Here is a 20,765-nt window from a genome sequence, read left to right as displayed (position 1 = left end):
GACCGGGGCCCTCGGGTTGATTGCAGTGCGTCCTCCACGGCTGCAGGGGGCGATAGCTCTGCCGCCGCCAGCAGCGAGCTGGGCGGAGAGACTCTCCCGGGCCCAGCGTCCCGCGCGCCGCAGGGGCCCGGACGGGGAAGGGTGCGCGCGACGGGTACCATGGCCAGTTGGAAGGTTCGGTGAGTACCCAGCACCCCCCACCCCCTTTCTCCTCCGCACATTCCCCTGCCCCACTGACCCGCACGCGCCAGCTGGTTGCCTGGCTGCGCTCGCGCGGCTGGTCCCTCCCCCTTGTTCCAGGTCTGCGCTGCTCCAGGGCGCGTGCTCTGGCTCTCGCCTTGGGCCGGGGTGCGGTTCGTGCAGCCCTGTGACCTCCCCCCCCACGCCCGGGCGGTAGCGGCTCCCCGGGGGTAGGCTGGGCTCGGGCCCCTCGCAGGGAGCGCAGCGGCAGCCCCGTTCTCCCTGTGGGACTTCGCTGCCCTCCCTCCCTGCCCGCCGCTTGCTCCCTTTACCCGCCCCCGTGTTTCCCCTTCTTCCCTCAGGCTGCTGCCCCCACTAACAGCCCCCCCCCCCCCCACTTTCCTGCCCGCCGACTGCGGCCCTTTCTGTAGGTAAACATTCCAAAAAACCCTCAACGAGACACCCCAAACCCCAACCGCCCTGACCGTGCGACCCCAAACCCCAACCGCCCTGACCGTGCGACCCCAAACCCCAACCGCCCTGACCGTGCGACCCAAACCGAACGGCCCTGACCGTGCGACCCCAAACCGAACGGCCCTGACCGTGCGACCCAAACCGAACGGCCCTGACCGTGCGACCCCAAACCCGAACCGCCCTGACCGTGCGACCCCAAACCCGAACCGCCCTGACCGTGCGAACCCGAACCGCCCTGACCGTGCGACCCCAAACCGAACCGCCCTGACCGTGCGACCCCAAACCGAACCGCCCTGACCGTGCGACCCCAAACCCGAACCGCCCTGACCGTGCGACCCCAAACCCGAACCGCCCTGACCGTGCGACCCCAAACCGAACCGCCCTGACCGTGCGACCCAAACCGAACCGCCCTGACCGTGCGACCCAAACCGAACCGCCCTGACCGTGCGACCCCAAACCCGAACCGCCCTGACCGTGCGACCCAAACCCGAACCGCCCTGACCGTGCGACCCCAAACCGAACCGCCCTGACCGTGCGACCCGAACCCGAACCGCCCTGACCGTGCGACCCCAAACCCGAACCGCCCTGACCGTGCGACCCCAAACCCGAACCGCCCTGACCGTGCGACCCCAAACCCGAACCGCCCTGACCGTGCGACCCGAACCGCCCTGACCGTGCGACCCCAAACCCGAACCGCCCTGACCGTGCGACCCCAAACCCGAACCGCCCTGACCGTGCGACCCCAAACCCGAACCGCCCTGACCGTGCGACCCCAAACCCGAACCGCCCTGACCGGGCGACCCCAAACCCGAACCGCCCTGACCGTGCGACCCCAACCCGAACCGCCCTGACCGTGCGACCCCAAACCGAACCGCCCTGACCGTGCGACCCCAAACCGAACCGCCCTGACCGTGCGACCCAAACCGAACCGCCCTGACCGTGCGACCCAAACCCGAACCGCCCTGACCGTGCGACCCAAACCCGAACCGCCCTGACCGTGCGACCCCAAACCCGAACCGCCCTGACCGGGCGACCCCAAACCCGAACCGCCCTGACCGGGCGACCCCAAACCCCAACCGCCCTGACCGGGCGACCCCAAACCCCAACCGCCCTGACCGGGCGACCCCAAACCCCAACCGCCCTGACCGGGCGACCCCAAACCCGAACCGCCCTGACCGGGCGACCCCAAACCCGAACCGCCCTGACCGTGCGACCCCAAACCCGAACCGCCCTGACCGTGCGACCCGAACCCGAACCGCCCTGACCGTGCGACCCGAACCCGAACCGCCCTGACCGTGCGACCCGAACCCGAACCGCCCTGACCGTGCGACCCCAAACCCGAACCGCCCTGACCGTGCGACCCCAAACCCGAACCGCCCTGACCGTGCGACCCCAAACCCGAACCGCCCTGACCGTGCGACCCAAACCCGAACGGCCCTGACCGTGCGACCCAAACCCGAACCGCCCTGACCGTGCGACCCCAAACCCGAACCGCCCTGACCGTGCGACCCCAAACCCGAACCGCCCTGACCGTGCGACCCGAACCCGAACCGCCCTGACCGTGCGACCCGAACCGCCCTGACCGTGCGACCCGAACCCGAACCGCCCTGACCGGGCGACCCCAAACCCGAACCGCCCTGACCGGGCGACCCCAAACCAGAACCGCCCTGACCGGGCGACCCCAAACCCGAACCGCCCTGACCGTGCGACCCCAAACCCGAACCGCCCTGACCGTGCGACCCGAACCCGAACCGCCCTGACCGTGCGACCCGAACCCGAACCGCCCTGACCGTGCGACCCGAACCCGAACCGCCCTGACCGTGCGACCCCAAACCCGAACCGCCCTGACCGTGCGACCCCAAACCCGAACCGCCCTGACCGTGCGACCCCAAACCCGAACCGCCCTGACCGTGCGACCCCAAACCCGAACCGCCCTGACCGTGCGACCCCAAACCCGAACCGCCCTGACCGTGCGACCCCAAACCCGAACCGCCCTGACCGTGCGACCCGAACCCGAACCGCCCTGACCGTGCGACCCGAACCGCCCTGACCGTGCGACCCGAACCCGAACCGCCCTGACCGTGCGACCCGAACCCGAACCGCCCTGACCGGGCGACCCCAAACCAGAACCGCCCTGACCGGGCGACCCCAAACCCGAACCGCCCTGACCGGGCGACCCCAAACCGAACCGCCCTGACCGGGCGACCCCAAACCGAACCGCCCTGACCGGGCGACCCCAAACCCCAACCGCCCTGACCGGGCGACCCCAAACCCCAACCGCCCTGACCGTGCGACCCAAACCCCAACCGCCCTGACCGTGCGACCCCAAACCCCAACCGCCCTGACCGGGCGACCCCAAACCCCAACCGCCCTGACCGTGCGACCCGAACCCGAACCGCCCTGACCGTGCGACCCCAAACCCGAACCGCCCTGACCGTGCGACCCCAAACCCGAACCGCCCTGACCGTGCGACCCGAACCCGAACCGCCCTGACCGTGCGACCCGAACCCGAACCGCCCTGACCGTGCGACCCCAAACCCGAACCGCCCTGACCGTGCGACCCCAAACCCGAACCGCCCTGACCGTGCGACCCGAACCCGAACCGCCCTGACCGTGCGACCCCAAACCCGAACCGCCCTGACCGTGCGACCCCAAACCCGAACCGCCCTGACCGTGCGACCCCAAACCCGAACCGCCCTGACCGTGCGACCCGAACCCGAACCGCCCTGACCGTGCGACCCGAACCCGAACCGCCCTGACCGTGCGACCCCGAACCCGAACCGCCCTGACCGTGCGAACCCGAACCGCCCTGACCGTGCGACCCGAACCGCCCTGACCGTGCGACCCCAACCCGAACGGCCCTGACCGTGCGACCCCGAACCCGAACGGCCCTGACCGTGCGACCCCGAACCAGAACCGCCCTGACCGTGCGACCCCAAACCCCAACCGCCCTGACCGGGCGACCCCAAACCCGAACCGCCCTGACCGTGCGACCCACACCCCAACCGCCCTGACCGGGCGACCCCAAACCAGAACCGCCCTGACCGGGCGACCCCAAACCCGAACCGCCCTGACCGGGCGACCCCAAACCGAACCGCCCTGACCGTGCGACCCCAAACCGAACCGCCCTGACCGTGCGACCCCAAACCCCAACCGCCCTGACCGTGCGACCCCAAACCCCAACCGCCCTGACCGGGCGACCCCAAACCCGAACCGCCCTGACCGTGCGACCCAAACCCCAACCGCCCTGACCGTGCGACCCCAAACCCCAACCGCCCTGACCGGGCGACCCCAAACCCCAACCGCCCTGACCGTGCGACCCGAACCCGAACCGCCCTGACCGTGCGACCCCAAACCGAACCGCCCTGACCGTGCGACCCCAAACCCGAACCGCCCTGACCGTGCGACCCCAAACCCGAACCGCCCTGACCGTGCGACCCCAAACCCGAACCGCCCTGACCGTGCGACCCCAAACCCGAACCGCCCTGACCGTGCGACCCCAAACCCGAACCGCCCTGACCGTGCGACCCCAAACCCGAACCGCCCTGACCGTGCGACCCGAACCCGAACCGCCCTGACCGTGCGACCCGAACCCGAACCGCCCTGACCGTGAGACCCCGAACCCGAACCGCCCTGACCGTGCGACCCCGAACCCGAACCGCCCTGACCGTGCGAACCCGAACGGCCCTGACCGTGCGACCCCGAACCCGAACGGCCCTGACCGTGCGACCCCGAACCCGAACGGCCCTGACCGTGCGACCCCGAACCCGAACGGCCCTGACCGTGCGACCCCGAACCCGAACCGCCCTGACCGTGCGACCCCAAACCCGAACCGCCCTGACCGTGCGACCCGAACCCGAACCGCCCTGACCGTGCGACCCGAACCCGAACCGCCCTGACCGTGCGACCCGAACCGCCCTGACCGTGCGACCCGAACCCGAACCGCCCTGACCGTGCGACCCCGAACCCGAACCGCCCTGACCGTGCGAACCCGAACCGCCCTGACCGTGCGACCCGAACCCGAACGGCCCTGACCGTGCGACCCGAACCCGAACGGCCCTGACCGTGCGACCCGAACCCGAACGGCCCTGACCGTGCGACCCCGAACCCGAACCGCCCTGACCGTGCGACCCCGAACCCGAACCGCCCTGACCGTGCGAACCCGAACCGCCCTGACCGTGCGACCCGAACCCGAACGGCCCTGACCGTGCGACCCGAACCCGAACGGCCCTGACCGTGCGACCCGAACCCGAACGGCCCTGACCGTGCGACCCCGAACCCGAACGGCCCTGACCGTGCGACCCCGAACCCGAACGGCCCTGACCGTGCGACCCCGAACCCGAACGGCCCTGACCGTGCGACCCCGAACCCGAACGGCCCTGACCGTGCGACCCCAAACCCGAACCGCCCTGACCGTGCGACCCCAAACCCGAACCGCCCTGACCGTGCGACCCGAACCCGAACCGCCCTGACCGTGCGACCCGAACCCGAACCGCCCTGACCGTGCGACCCGAACCGCCCTGACCGTGCGACCCGAACCCGAACCGCCCTGACCGTGCGACCCCGAACCCGAACCGCCCTGACCGTGCGAACCCGAACCGCCCTGACCGTGCGACCCGAACCCGAACGGCCCTGACCGTGCGACCCGAACCCGAACGGCCCTGACCGTGCGACCCGAACCCGAACGGCCCTGACCGTGCGACCCCGAACCCGAACGGCCCTGACCGTGCGACCCCGAACCCGAACGGCCCTGACCGTGCGACCCCGAACCCGAACGGCCCTGACCGTGCGACCCAAACCCGAACCGCCCTGACCGTGCGACCCCAAACCCGAACCGCCCTGACCGTGCGACCCAAACCGAACGGCCCTGACCGTGCGACCCCAAACCGAACGGCTCTGACCGTGCGACCCAAACCGAACGGCCCTGACCGTGCGACCCCAAACCGAACGGCCCTGACCGTGCGACCCCAAACCCCAACCGCCCTGACCGTGCGACCCCAAACCCCAACCGCCCTGACCGTGCGACCTATTATGAGTTCAGTGGGTGACCTGGTTGAACGCCCCGCGGGCTGGACCCGCGGGCTCCCGGCACTGCCTGGGAGTTAACGGTAAGGTTAACCGACCCGTCAGTGCGTATTGGGTAACCGTTTAATCAGTGTCGCTCCAACATCGCTACTTCCAGCCGCCTTGCTTGGGCTGTCAGGTCCCTTGCCCTGTTGAAAAGACATCTCTCAAACGCTGTTTGCCTGCGGCTTTGAATGTAGCCACCCGTTGAATCCTGACCCTCATTTCAAGCCAGGTATCCGGTCCTCTTTTGCTCCCTAGAAAAATACCACATGGGGCTGAATTAGGGTTGCCAAGAACATGGTTTAGTCTTTGTACATGCTGTGTGTTTTTTTTAAAGTGCAAAAACGTGTATCTGGCAAAGGAATAAACCAACTTAAAAGATCATATTTTTGTGTCTGAGGTTGGTGTTCTTTGCGAGGTGTACAGTATGTGATTTCATTTGGGGAGTAAAAGAAAACCAAGATTTTATAATGCACTAGTGTTTTATGAGTAACTTCTTCCATCCCCTTTAGGTACCCCCTGTATCAGCTAGGAAACCCCCAACTGAGGATTTTCCGGCCTAACTTCTTCATGACACTGGTGAGGCCTGGTGTGCCGCAGCCAGAAGACACTGTACAATTCCGTATCTCCATGGAGTAAGTGCGAGCAGAGGAACAATAGACAAATGGGGTTCATCTGCTTCTCAGAGCATGTCTTCGCTACTCGCTGGATCCGCAGGCAGCAATAAATCCAGTAGGGTTTGTATAACACAATAAATTGAGCACTCTCCTGTCGACTCCAGCATAACACCAAAATGAGAATAGTAGTTGGAGTCTACGGGAGAGCATCTGCTGTTGACTGACTTCTGCGAAGGTACTGTGGTAAGCACTAGGGCTGTTAGATATCAGACAAATGAATAGTTTTGTGACTGCATAAATTGTTATTGGTTACATGACAATTTGATAGTCCCCGGGAGTAAAGCCGGCAGCCAATGTGTTCTGGCCCTACTCCTGGGGAGCCTCCTGCCATCCTGTGCTGATCTACCACGTAGGAACCAGTTTGCGAGGTGTGCCAGTTTAAAAAACAGCTTCCTTCACAGACAAGCTACCTGCTGCCCTGTGGCATCTAATACAGGGGTGGCAGCAGCTCCTGTCCGTGGAGATATGAACTCCCTGTGGACAGAGGCTGTTGTGGGGTGGGGAAGGATGGAGGCTGCTTCGAAGCAGTCTCTGTCCACAGTGGCCTGTGTTGGCCGTAGACAGAGGCTGGTACAGCAGCAGCCCCTCTCCATGGGGGGTTTGAGCTCCCTGCAGACAGAGGCTGCTCCCATGGAGTAGTCTCTGTCTGTGGTGAGCCTAGGCCCACTGCATACAGAGGATGGTCTGGTAGCAGCCTCTGTCCGTAGGGAGCTTGGGCCTTTCGCAGACAGGTTATGTCATGTCAATCTCCCCCACTCCCTATGCTGCTGCCTCTGATAGCACCGGTTCCTGCCCCTTCCCCCCCCCCCACCCCCCCCCGCTTCTGTATCCAGAGGCAGCAGGGCAGAGGGGAATGCATGTAGTTTACAAAATTAACTGATCAGCCTAGGCTTATTAGTTAATCATATAGTTGACTACATGTTGACATCCCTAGTAAGCAGACTTAAGTATATCGACTTCAGCTACGTTATTCATGTAGCTGAAGTTGTATAACTAAGGTCAACAGCCTGCAGCAATGAAGCCAAGGCCTATGTTAAATGCCTTCAGGGATAGCAGTCTAAATAATAAGGGAAAAAACTTTAGGGATGTTAAAAGTTGGCTGCAGCGAAGCTTTCTCCCCGGGAGTGGAGCCAACAGCTCTTGCCTGCTGGATTCCAGGGGAGGAGACTTTGCTGCCCTGCTGCAGCAAGCCACCTCCGCAGGAGCCAGCTGAGTGTAACCAACTCCATTAACTGATAAGTATCAGCTTATTGATTAAATGATTAATTGGTTACACTCTAACATCCCTAAGTCCCATTGGATGAGACAAGATCATAGCATCTTGTTCAGTGGGTTCTAGTCCCCACTTTACTATTGATTTATTTGTTTGAAATCACTCTTTTATTCACCAGTCTAACTGGACACAGCAAAGTCTGCAAGTTTGTAGAGGATCCTATAGATCAGGGCTACTCAACTTAGGAAGCCCCGGGGACCACAATGATACAGCACATGCTAAGGGCTGCAACTTAAGGGTGGTTGCATTTACATGCAAATATATGCAAATAGCTTCTTTCACACTGATGGGCATAAATACAAAGATTAAGCCTTTAGTAGCACTGAACCAAACATGACCAGTGTGAACCAGTCAGAACTTCTCAGGCTCTGTCCACAAGGTTAAGCAGCCAGATTTTCCCACAATGCCCCGGTGCTCACGGCACCTCCTCCCTGGGGACTAGAAATGTTGACATCCTGTACCCGTCTGTTCCACCCAGCCCGTCTGCTTGTGTCTTTCAATGCTCACTTCTGCCTGGGAGATGTCTCACCGTTGCGGAGCATGTTCCCAGTGGAGGCCATCTTCAAAGGATCCCACCGAGGGTTTCATGTTGAGCCCCACGTAAACCCAAACTGCACCACCGGAAGCAAACAAATGGGCTGTGGGCTGCGTGCAGGCCACGTGTTGAGTAGCCCTGCTATAGAGATTAGAGATGTCTACAAAGAAAACGAAAGTATTGTCCACTGGAATAGAGAGAGTGAGCCCATCTACCCTGTTTGAATACAACCAGTGTTTGAGTTTATGACTATTCAGACTGCAGAAGATTAAATAGTTATTGCTGCAGTATATGATTATTTATAACACCATTGCAAACTGTGCTTTTATATTTGTGACAGTAAAACTGTCTTGAAAATTGACTTGTGGGTATATTTGCTCTAAACCATTGAGAATCCTAAAAATATTTTTTTCTGTTTTGAATTTAAACATTTACACTTTTCCTCCCTTTTCCAAAATATTTCCTTTTTGCACAGGATGACTAGACTGGATGTTAAGAATTATCTAGAAAAAATATACAATGTTCCAGTGTCGGCAGTGAGGACCAGAATACAGTATGGTGAGCACTGAGGCTAATATTCTTTTTGGGATTTTTAAAAAGGCGTTTGTTTTCAACAAAGCTCCATTCAGCCTACAACTGTGTTAATCCCCAAGGCTACGTCTACACTGGCCCCTTTTCCGAAAGGGGCATGCTAATTTTAAACTTCGTAATAGGGAAATCCGCGGGGGATTTAAATATCCCCCGCGGGATTTAAATAAAGATGTCTGCCGCTTTTTTCCGGCTTGTAGAAAAGCCGGAAAAGAGCGTCTAGACTGGCCCCGATCCTCCGGAAAAAGTGCCCTTTTCCGGAGGCTCTTATTCTTACTTCAAAGTAGGAATAAGAGCCTCCGGAAAAGGGCACTTTTTCCGGAGGATCGGGGCCAGTCTAGACGCTCTTTTCCGGCTTTTTTAAAAGCCGGAAAAAAGCGGTGGACATTTTTATTTAAATGCCGCGGGGGATATTTAAATCCCCCGCGGATTTCCCTACGACGACTGCTGAAATTTACATGCCCCTTCCGGAAAAGGGGCCAGTGTAGACGTAGCCCAAGTGTTGATTCCCCAATAAGGTATTTTGAGAGTGAGAGATGGTGAAATCTCTCTTCCTCCTACCACCCCATAGATCCCATCACTGTGTTGGAATGATCATCTTCTCCATGCCCGCTTAACACCCCCCCCCCCGAGGAGCTAGCTGCCCACCAGTTGAAGGGCTGGGCAGTCCCAGGGCTTCTCCTTCCACAGGGAGCTGCCAACCTCTCACCCCCATACCCTAAGGACTTGTCCTGAGCCTCCCTGATCTGAATCCTGTATCCACCCTGAGCCTCCTCCCATCTTTTGCCCGGAGCCTCCCATTCTTTGCCCTAACTTTTATCCCCCTGTCGTAAGCCCTCTCTCACCACCCACCCGCCTGCTCTGACTCCTGCATCCTTATCCCCATCCCCTGCCCTAAGCACATCCCCCAAGTCCCTGCCCTGACTCCTGCACCCTCACACACTCCACACTGAAGTACCTGAGCAATTTCAGATAAATCTTGTAGTTCTTATATAAAATTAGTTAAACAACCTTCCTTCCTTATATTTCTTATAATGTTAATAAATAGCTAAGGCTGAAAAGGTGCATAAATATTCTTACATCTGATGCTACCCTCCCTGGAGCTTTTGTAGTCATAGATGGAATGCATTGGAAGAGTATTGCAGAGTAAGGGCGGGATTTTTAAATGATAATTGGCTTAATAGTCATGCAGTAAGTATCTGAAATGTAACTCATTCTGACTGATGAGTAAAATTGTGTTGTGTTGTGGGAAATTTTTCTTAATCTGCATCCCACATCTAGAGAGGAACAACTGGTTGGTTCAGTATGCAAAATCCAGCATTAGGGAGGACATTTAAAAAAATGGTAAAAAAACCCCCAAGATTGTAGGACACATCTGAGAAAGGAGAGAAGTTAATAATTCCTAGAGAAAACATGAAGAAATATTTCTAAAATTCCTTAAAATAAATGTAGGTATCTGTATGTATACCGGGAGAAAAGTAGAGAGTAAATAAAAGGAAGAGCAAATGTATTATTTTTAATTTTTTATTTTATAAATAACTTTATACTAGTTTTATGTACATTTACTTCCGAGCCGCTTCTAAAACTATTCATCCCTAACCTGGTAATCTCCCCACCTCACCTCCCTGTCTGGGAGAGATGGTGGTAGTGTGTGTGTGTGCTGGGAGGAAGTGAAAGATAGAAGAGTAGGGAGTGGGAAAATGTCATTAGTTGGGGAGCTATAATGAAGCACAGCCACTATTTTTTAGAAAATTAAAGATAGCTAAACTTTATTTGTAATTTCTTTAAAAGCAGAAACAGCGAATTGTACTTGTGCACTACCTCTACAGACTGCATAATTTAGATGGGGAATTCTATAGGGAAGGGACCCTGTTCTTTGTAGTCACTTAATACATGAATATTTTCTTCCTTGGGAGTTCCTGGTTCCCCAAAGGTGTTGAAAGAGGATCCATGACCTAGTAGGTAGGGCACTAGACTAGGACTTGGGAAACCTGGGTTCAGTTTCTTGCTCCACTACAAGCTTCTTGTGAGACCTTCAGTAAGTGCCTTGGTTCCCAATCTGTAAAAGCAGGACAGTGGTACCTATCAAAAGATAAATATGTTTTAATCATTGTGAGGTGCTCAGATTCTATGGCAATAGTATAAATTCAGTATTCTTCCCCACAAAAGAATCAAAACTCAAATCAAGCTTTTCAGGTGGAGGAACTTGTGACTCTGGGAAAGTAAAAATGAGTTTCTCTTCACTTGAACAGGTGCAAACAACAAAAGGAACCACAAGAACCAGAAAGTGAAGATCCCAGATTACAAGGTTGCATATGTGCAGCTGGTGAGTATGCATGTATGTGTGTTTGAAGTGAGGATAGGGTCTGTTAATCAGCATCATTAGAAATAATGCTCAGTGACTTGTCCATTGTACTATACATTTCTGCAACATCAGCGTTCCCTGTACTAATAGGCTACGTCTACATTGGCCCCTTCTCCGGAAGAGGCATGTTAATTTCCAACTTCAGAATAGGGATATGCGCGGGGGATTTAAATATCCCCCGCGGGATTTAAATAAACATGGCCGCCGCTTTTTTCCCGGCTTGGGGAAAAGCCGGAAAAAAGCGTCTAGACTGGCGCGATCCTCCGGAATAAAGCCCTTTTCCGGAGGATCTCTTATTCCTACTTCGAAGTAGGAATAAGAGATCCTCCGGAAAAGGGCTTTATTCCGGAGGATCGCGCCAGTCTAGATGCTTTTTTCCGGCTTTTCCCCAAGCCGGAAAAAAAGCGGCGGCCATGTTTATTTAAATCCCCCGCGGATTTTCCTATTCTGAAGTTGGAAATTAACATGCCTCTTCCGGAGAAGGGGCCAATGTAGACGTAGCCATGGTGTATTTTGCCACCTCCTAAGGCCTCATAGTAAGGGTGTCTGAATGAAAAGAATTTAGTTAAAAAAAACTCCAAACCATTAGTTTTTATAGGGTTGATCCCTGCTAGTTTACATGGAGGTAGAAACTCCAGGTCCTTATCTTCATTAGGATTTAATTTGATGTAAAACCACACCTATTATTTTCAGTGGAGACATAATCGGAGATATATATAGATTTGCCTTTAGATAAGGTAGTCAACAATGTTCCCTCTACTCTTTTCCGTCCGTGGGTGGAATAGTTTTTTTTTATGTGCACTGAGATGTGCAAGTGTGCACCACCTGTAGATACACAAAACTTAGCCATGGGTGCTTTTCTGATCAGCTGGGCGGTATTTGAATTTTTCCTGAGTAGCTGCACAAGCGCACTGCTTACAGGAAACACTGGACAGCAGTTAAGGATCAAAGGGATCCTTGCTGATGAAGGGGATTCAGCAGTGCATAGTGTCCTTGTATTTCCTGGCCATGCTCCCTTTTCTAGCCAATGTAGTCTCCAAATAGAGACTTTACAGCCACTTTCCACGGCCACATTCTCTGCTTTCAGGAAGCATCAAACAGATTGTAAACAGGCATAGATCTTTGGAAGTTGTCTATACTATATTTAGAAACAAAATTCTCCAGCATTGTGGAATAGATTGCAGATTCAGAGCAGTATTGTGTGTGCTTACTTCAGGCCAAGTATTTGTACCTGGAACAATCACATACAGCACATCTGTGAGGGGCAGTGTTCAGCAATGCCATACTTTTTTATTCCACAATTTGAGACAGCTTTAATACTTTGGGGCAGGGATGTTTTATTTGCTCCTCATTTATACAGTACCTAGCACAGTGGAGTCCTGATGCATGGTTAGTGCTGTTAGACCAGGGGTGGGAAAACTTTTTAGCCTGAGGCCCACATTGGGTACAGAAATTGTATGGAGGGCCGGGTAGGAAAGGATGGGGCAGGCTTTGACACAAAAGCCAGAGTGGTCTGGCCCTGGCCCCATCCAGCTCCTTTCCCCTTTACTGTCCCCTATGGGATCCCCACCCCTATTCATTTCCCCACCCCCCTTCTGCCTGTGCCACCCAAAGTACCAGGATTGGCAGCCCTACTGCAGCAGCCTGGCCAGATCTGTAGCTGTGCAACCCTGAAGTTGGACTGGTTCTTCTTGGCAAGGCTGTCCTGATCCTATTCTGTGGCAGGAGCTCAGGAGCTAGACTGAAGGGTCCACACAGCTGGATGTGGCCTGAGGCTATAGTTTGTCCTCCTCTGTCCTACCTGCTATTGAACTATAAGTAAAGTAATAACATAAGACTCGGCAAAGTAATTCAGTAAACCTTGAGCGAGGATATCAAGTGTGCTCTGCGTTCCCTCACCTCTAGGTTTCTAGGTTCCTTCCTTCTCTTTCTCTTTTAACCCCACCTTTGTGTGTGCTCTACTCCTGGCCCACTATTTTTTATTTCATGTCTTTGCTATTTATTTCTCCTATTTGTGTTTTTTTTTTTTTAAATGACCAGTCCTGATCTGTTTCTCATTCAGCTCAGAGTCAGTGAGTTACACCGGCCCATGGTGCTTGGGCTCAGGAGTATTCCTGGCTAGGGGGCCCTGCTTCTTTAAAGTTTGGGACCAGGTTTCTCCCCTAGCTCCGCCTGCCACATCTGTGCCTCCAGTTTTTCCTCTGGCCCCACCTGCCACTCCTGAGATTACTTAAAATGCTAAGGGGGTCCCCAAACCCACCACTGACAGCTAGGGTTGCCAGGTGTCCAGTATTGAACGGGACAGTCGGTTATTTTCACCTCCTGTCCGGTAAAAAAAATCAGAAAATACTGGACACCTAAAATTTCTGGTACTTTCTGATTTTTTTTCCCCAGCCGGGAGGCAAAAATCCCGGGCTGTCCAGCTCAATACAGAGGCAGCCTGGCAACTGTACTGGCAGCTCAGGGGGTTAGAGCAGCTTCGGGCCCACTCACACTGTGTGCAACTGCTGGCATGCCCCAGATCTTCATCCCCAAGAAGAGGACCTATAACCTGAGCCCTGCTTTTCTGTTCTGCTATCCTTGGGCTTTGGCTCTCGGCAGTGGGGTTCCAGCCTGGGCTTTGATCCTAGGCCTCAACAAGTGTGTGTGTGTGTGTGTGCGTGCACGTTCACATGCACTCTGCCTCCACGCTGAGCGCCCCTGTGGGCAGCAGCATGCAAAGACCCCCTCGGCCCAAGAACCGCTGAGAGAGTGGGATGCTCCATGTAAGCGCTGCACCCTTCCTTCCCCCCCCCCCACTCCAAACTCCTTTCCAGAGCCTGCATCCTCACCAGCCCTGCACTCCTGCCATGGCCAGAGCCGGCACTCTAGACCTTCTCCTACACTCAAACTCCCTCGGGGAAGGGTGTAGGCTCTGAGCATTCTGGGCACCACCAAAATTTCTGCAAACCTTCTTCCTCTGGCTGTGCTGCCAGTTCTATGTTAGTGTTGATTTTACAGCAGTGGTCTATAGTTCATGCCCCCACTATCAAGTCTGAAATGTTTGGTTTTGCCTTCATTAGGCCCCATGGTTAAAATAGAACTCTACTAGTGTAGAAAAACCTGTGCTAAGCACTTCAAAATCCCTTTTTGATTAGAATCATGCTGCATCTGTGATGACTCCAACTAAGGTCAAACTAGTTAGTGTTTTTCGCTTTTCTGTCATTTTTACCAGCTGTGTTTTCTCTAGTCCAGTTTCAAGTTAAAATGGTGTAAGAGTGTAAGAAATTGAAGAGGTCAGGAATGTTTTGTGTTGGCCTTTCTAGTAACCACTAGATGGAAGTATTACTCTTCCTAGTGTGAATTATTTTGCTAGCAAGTCTCTGGTTTACCTGAATGAAATCAGGTTCTTTTTAAAGAGACTAGTCATGGTGATCTACTTTGGAGAATATCAGCTTCACAGCACCTTCACATATTAATGCATTTAAAGTGTTTTGAAGATGAACAGTATGTTATTGAGAATCCTATACAATATACAGTCTCACTTACATTCTCTTTCTTGAGGATTTGGAATGGTTTTCTTTTTCCTCAGGTTCTAAATTGCCAAACTTGTCAGTTCAGGTGTTATTAAAAATGACCTTAAATTGCCATTAAAAATTACCTTAAATTGTCAAAGCTGTGGTAAAAAATATCTCAAGTCACTTTAGATCAGCAGTTCCCAACCTTTTCCAGATGGGGACCCATTTTGACAATTCAAGAAGACTTGGTGACCTAAGGCAATTCAAAAATGGAGGGAGGTGGGGTGGGGTGGGGGAGAGCCACCTGGGGAGACAATTGGTGGGTGACCCTTTTGAAATGTAATGGCGACCCATAGGTTAGGAAACCCTGCTCTAGATCCTTGTTCCTTCTCTTACCACCACCTGGGAGGTTGGGGGAAGGAACAAACTTCATGTTATAGATTCATAGTCCTTTGTATAGAATTCTGTTGCTTTTTAAGCTATTTCATTTTTCATAAAAGCCATGTTATTTATCTTTGAAAAGAAGCTGCTTCAAATGTGGTTTAGCTTTTCTTTCTGATGAAAAATGAACTGGCAAATGCTTGCTCTGATGGAGGTATAGATTCCATAAAAAGTCGGCGAGAGGTTTTTATGGCCCATGTCAATATTGGGGAAACTCAAAATATAACCAGCATTATCACTACTTCAGCTAAGCAGGTGGAGTAGAAGTGTAGACAAGGGGCTGGAATAACTTGCTTAGAGAAAGTCTAATGGAAATGGTAGTACAAAGAAGAACAGTGTTGTCTACATTGGGCTAGTACCTGTTCTGTTGTACAAGGGATGGCTCCAGTGGGATTTTTTTTTTTTTGTAAATATTCCTTCATATGCCTTGGGTACAGTGCCTTTTAAGCATATTTTAAGCAGTTCACATGCCACTTTAAAAATGCCCCTCTCCAAAGTTGACAGCAGTTTGTAGGGTTTCTCACTGAATCTAAAGCATATTGGGAAAAGTAAGATTCCCCATATGCTACTGTGTTACAGAAAGGATTTTAAAGTAAATTCTTCTGTTCTGCTTGGTTCCATTCTTTATTTTAATATCAGATATTATTATTATAATTCACAAGGAGAGACGTTCAAATATATTAGGTTATAAAACTTAGATGTCTTTGGTGCTGGCCCAAGTCCCTCACTGTAGAAATGCAGCATATTTTAGATGCTGACATTATAAACATCACTCTAGCCTAATTCTGAAGGACAGTAGCAAGTATCTTAATTATCCAAATAATCAAAAAAAGCTTTCAGCTGTTTGCAAACTCAACATTTGTTGCATTATTTCTGCAGAACAGTTCCTGTGCTTCCCTTTCATTCCAAAATGTGTGAAATAAATGGAAGGTTAGAGCACATTATAACTAGCTTGTGCTGGACAAGCCTGTTAACTGGGTATTTCTGGTATGATGCGCAGTGGTGAAAAGGTTAACAATGTTAATACTTAACTTTAAAGATCTAAATATGATCACTTAACAGACCATTAAGTTGAATAGAGGCAATTTGTACCTCTTGGTGTGATGATTCTCTCTGAGGACAACCTTTATTTCCATCCTGAAAAACGATCTTCGTAACCAGAAGAGATTTAAACTAAAAATAGAGCATGTTTATCTCCAAAGGTTGTAACAACATTTCCTGAATTAATCCTTTTAATAGCCATTATGTAAGTGAATTTTATATCAAGGTAAACTGTATCCGTTGAAGTGGGTTTTACGCAGGATAACTCAATATAATATATTTGTTAGTTTCTAGGGTGTCACAGGACTGCTCGCTGTTTGAAGCAGAAGGATTAGATTTGGGGAGTTAACAGCTTCCTTTTAAAAAGTAAACGATGGACCATGCACCTCTCTTGCATATAAATGTATAATTTGTAGAAAACAAATATCTGTGGGAAGACCCCGTATCCTTTCAATATATAGATTTTTTTAGCACCAGCAAAGTTTACTATCCCAGCAACAATACAATATATTTCTAAAGTGCCCTTCATTGAGTGATCTCAAAATGCTTTTAAATATTAAACCTCACAGGTCCTTTGTGAATTGGTCATCATCTTGTATACAAAATGAGCAATTTGGGGCTGCCAGTGTGGTTCAGTCACTTAGAGAACGTCACACAGCAAACCATTGTGAGCACTAGGAATGGAACGCCAGAAATATACCTTTCAGTTGCATATTGTATCAATCAACATTCATTCCATCGTGTGAGAACATAGTGGTGAAGTTGTGGCCCTACTGAGGGCAATGGTGATTTAGCTTTTGACTTTAGATGGGTCATGATTTTCCCTATTAATCTATTTATCATATGGCTGTCAGTTGTTTACTTTGTAATTAAAATATACAAGTTTGTCATTTTTAAAGAATAAAGCTTATTCCCTTAGGTATACTGAATTTAAATATAGCTGAATGTACATTCTTCCTTTTGCATAGACTGATATCTCCTGCTATATTTTAAGTTTTGAAAAAGCCCAGATACTTGATTTTGAAAACTAGCTACCAAGCATGCACAATAGCTATTTTTCATTCAGCTTTCATCACTCCAGTGTCTTACAGTGCAGTATTACAGCATAGTATTTGTTAGGATTTATAAACCTTCAGTTCTCAGAGTGTAATGTCTTGGCTGTTTGAAATTGTGTCTGGCTGCCAGCCAAAATCAGAATTTCTTTACAAAACAAGAGCTGAAAAGAGCCAACTTGTCTACTCTGATATTTATTTATTAAAAAGCTTCAGATACAGATTGACTTAATCTGCTCAATATTTTACTTTCACCAGCCTTGGAATGGGAACTCTGAGCACGTTGATAAATAGATGAAAGGGTTATCTGTTTCCACTGTAGCCTTTGTGCATAACTCTATATTTTCTTTTTGTAGTGCTTAGTGAATCACAATGGGATGTCACTAGTACACTGCAGGGACTATTTTTCTTCATTTTCCAATAACGGAAGCATATTGTTATTGGAAATGTATCCGAATGACGGTGGTAAATCAGGAGATCACTCTTTTCTACCTTGTTACCAGTAAAACGTGTGCTTGGGTCCTGCCTAAATGTTGGCCTGAATTGTTTTTAAATAATGAAGTTTTAGGGCTACAGGTAGTTCTGTGTCAGGGATTTCTTTACAACATGATTGTCCCTTGATTTTGTTAAAGCATATTAATACTGTGCATTGTATAGAGGATCAGCATCCGACTATAAGGGAGCTCGCAGCAAGTCTGTGTATAGGGAATGGTGTAGCTATTTTCATGGTACTGTACTTTAAAGGAGGAACTTACAGCAAAGGAACTTCAAAACTTCATGATTTCAGCATTAGCTGATAAAGCCCATTTCTACATGAAATGGAGCTCTGCTTTAATTGTCCTAGGATAGCTGTGCTGTACCCAGTTCCCTTATTTGCTTTGTAGTATAGATAGCCTCTTAGGAATCCCAAGAAGCAGATGTTAAGAAACAGCCTGGGAGCCTTACTACATTAGTTGAACTTATAGGTTCAAGCATGGACAAGCTCAACTGGAGCAAGTTGTAGCATCCTAGTCTACATTTGGGGTTTAGATTGCCTCTCACCTGTAAATTGCCATGTAGTGTATAAAGCTGAATTAAAAAAATAGGGCTGCTGTTTCAAGTGACACAGTTCCTATTCTCCTTAGACCCAGTTACATTACATTTTCAGTTCTCAAATGAAGTGTAGACAGGAATGCAGCAGTTTCTGGAAGCAGAGTTGAGCCGTGTTCTTATGTCAGCCTTTGTATGGAATGTGATTAAGCCCCCATCTGGAGCTCTCTTGTAACTGGATCTCTGAGGTAGTTAAGCTTATAGTGTAGATGGGTCTTCAGTCATTTTTTACATCTGCATTCTAGTGTGCAAAAACAATTTCAGTTTGTACTGTGGCAATAAATGCATATTGAAACCCTGAAAAATGCATATATTTGTTAGTGTTAAAACAGCCCCAATATTATTTTTATAACCTCTCTCTCTCTGCCATATTATTGTGTGTGTTTAATTATGCAGTGTTTCATACTTAATTGAATGGATGGGACTTGCATTGTTGATTTAAAGAGATTGTGATTGGTACAAACAATACTCAGAAATAGAGATAATGTCAATAGGATGGAACGTTGTCACAGAATAATGGTTTCCTGCTGCTAGATAAAAGCTAGAGGCCAAGTGATGTTTATTTTCCATCTAGGCAGGAAATATTGATCTTATGACAGTGATATATTACAACAGCTAGTCTGTTATGCAGAATGATTGATGTAGGTTTAATCACTTTATCTCATGAACATTGATATATTACTGTTTTTTTCCCCACTGAACTGTTGTTTTATATTCGATTCTTTGTTCCAGCTGGTAACAAATCCCTGCCATCCACTGTCCTGTACTCATGTATGACCCTTGATAGTGAATATTGCTGAAACTGAACTGTAGCATTTCTTGCCATGATAGCTAGATGTAGTATAACATTTATATTATAAATTAATCATCCATAAGCACAGATGATTTAAGTGCTAAAAGAAAAAAAAAGGTTCATTGAAGTTAGGACTCTGACAGAACCACTCCCTGCCAGTGGCCTTGATCTTATCTTAGGAGCTAATACAAACATCTCTAATTGATATGCTGTGGTACAGTATAAGAGATGGATCTCAGATAGTTGTTTCCTGAGCATTCATGCCTTAAATTTAGTTGCCAACACCTAGATTTGCACACAGAAGTTATTAAGAAACCAGTGGAGAGTATGAGCCGGTGGGTGGGTGGGTGTGTGCGCGCACGCCCGGTCCTGCTTGGAAGATGGGAAGCAGCATTCTCTACTAGCCAAAGCTTCTAAATGGTTTTCATATATAGCTGTAAGCATATAAATCACTTCAGACAGAAGCTAAAATATATATCTGATCATTTGTTCTCTCTCTTTAGGGTCAGGGACAAACCTTTCAGTTCCCAAACCTATTTCCAGAGAAAAAAGAAACCACAGAACCTGGCTCTATGGAAGAAATCCAAAAGCAGTTTATGGAGAATGAGAGACAGAGGCAAACAGCTGACCCCAGACGAGGAGGAGTTACTGACTGGTTTGGACTTTAATGGAACAGGGGAGCTGCCATTCTTTAGGCCTCTCTGAAGGAATCCGATCAGCAGAACCTGCATCTTTCTCTCCCTATGACACAGGGTTTATTTTCAAGCAGTCTCTTTTTGCATAACTACAGCAAAATGGCACAAAAGAGAAATAAAAGTAAAAGGAACAAATTGTGTATCTTTCTTTTAAAGACTCTTAAACACAAGCTCCCTGGTATTCTCTTTGGCTGGGCGAGTGTGTCACCCACCTCCTCCCACTTTACAGCCCTGCAACTCGACCTGAACCAAAGGAACCAAGTTATAAGTGTCAGGTTTGGGTAAAATCAGAAGAAAACCCAACCTCCTTCGGGTCAGCTTGTCTCTGATGACTTTTCCTGTCTGAGGTTGTCATGGCGGCAGCTGTATGCCCCATTCCTGGTCACTGTTGCCATCTCACTGCACTCTGTATGCGCTGCAGAGTGAGTGTGCTGATGAGGCACAGTGCCCTTCTCTTTGCTATAATGCTGGTATGGCTGATAGCAGGCAGTAGCTGGGCATGCAGCCACTGCTGTGCCAATCCCATCAGCAGGAGGCAGCCATAATTCAGGTTTGGGGTGAAAGGATTGGGGTTGGGTCAGAAAAAGTCTCAGGAATGTCATTCTCCAATATTAATTGCAGTATGCATTGAATAGATAGTATAAAGGATTATCTGGGTGAATACTATACTGATGGAGCACTATAAGATGAACAGAATGCTGTAGCTAACCATTGTATTGGTTACATAAGCTTCATAGCACCAGTTTCCATCCTTGTCAAGTGGACTAATGCTTTGATCGCAGGATACTACGCTATAGTTACTTCCAGTGACTGTTTCTAAATGGGAATGTAGCTGTGATCTTCTTATACTACTCCATTAGTCTTTAGTACATTCTGGTGTTGTGGGGCTTTTAATATTGGAGGAGGAGGAAGATATACAAGATGGAGACACATCTATATACACATTTACATAACCTACAAAGACTTGCAGGGGCTAGTAAATATGATTCTCCCTGAAT

At 50.5% G+C, this 20,765-nt stretch overlaps 1 protein-coding gene across 4 annotated transcripts; it reads left to right on the top strand.

Annotated features, from left to right (window-relative positions):
- The first annotated feature begins 28 nt into the window (after positions 1 to 28).
- On the top strand, positions 29 to 19,902 carry MRPL23 (mitochondrial ribosomal protein L23). 4 transcript variants are annotated; one of them, XM_075928191.2, is made up of 5 exons: positions 29 to 179; positions 6,234 to 6,458; positions 8,682 to 8,764; positions 11,047 to 11,120; positions 19,576 to 19,902. In XM_075928191.2, exons 3-5 carry the CDS (start codon positions 8,683 to 8,685, stop codon positions 19,738 to 19,740), a joined length of 321 nt encoding a protein of 106 aa, XP_075784306.1. In that variant the 5' UTR covers positions 29 to 179; positions 6,234 to 6,458; position 8,682; the 3' UTR covers positions 19,741 to 19,902. The 4 variants fall into 4 exon arrangements, with proteins under 4 accessions (XP_075784306.1, XP_075784303.1, XP_075784304.1 ...); XM_075928188.2 differs by having other exon boundaries at positions 30 to 179; positions 6,234 to 6,356; XM_075928189.2 differs by lacking the exon at positions 29 to 179 and having other exon boundaries at positions 6,424 to 6,573.
- Positions 19,903 to 20,765: the final 863 nt, after the last annotated feature.

The sequence above is a fragment of the Pelodiscus sinensis genome, chromosome 5 (genome assembly GCF_052426305.1).
Source record: "Pelodiscus sinensis isolate ZL-2025 chromosome 5, ASM5242630v1, whole genome shotgun sequence".
Classification (NCBI taxonomy): Eukaryota; Metazoa; Chordata; order Testudines; family Trionychidae; genus Pelodiscus; species Pelodiscus sinensis.
This window is presented reverse-complemented; position numbering and strand designations above follow the sequence as displayed.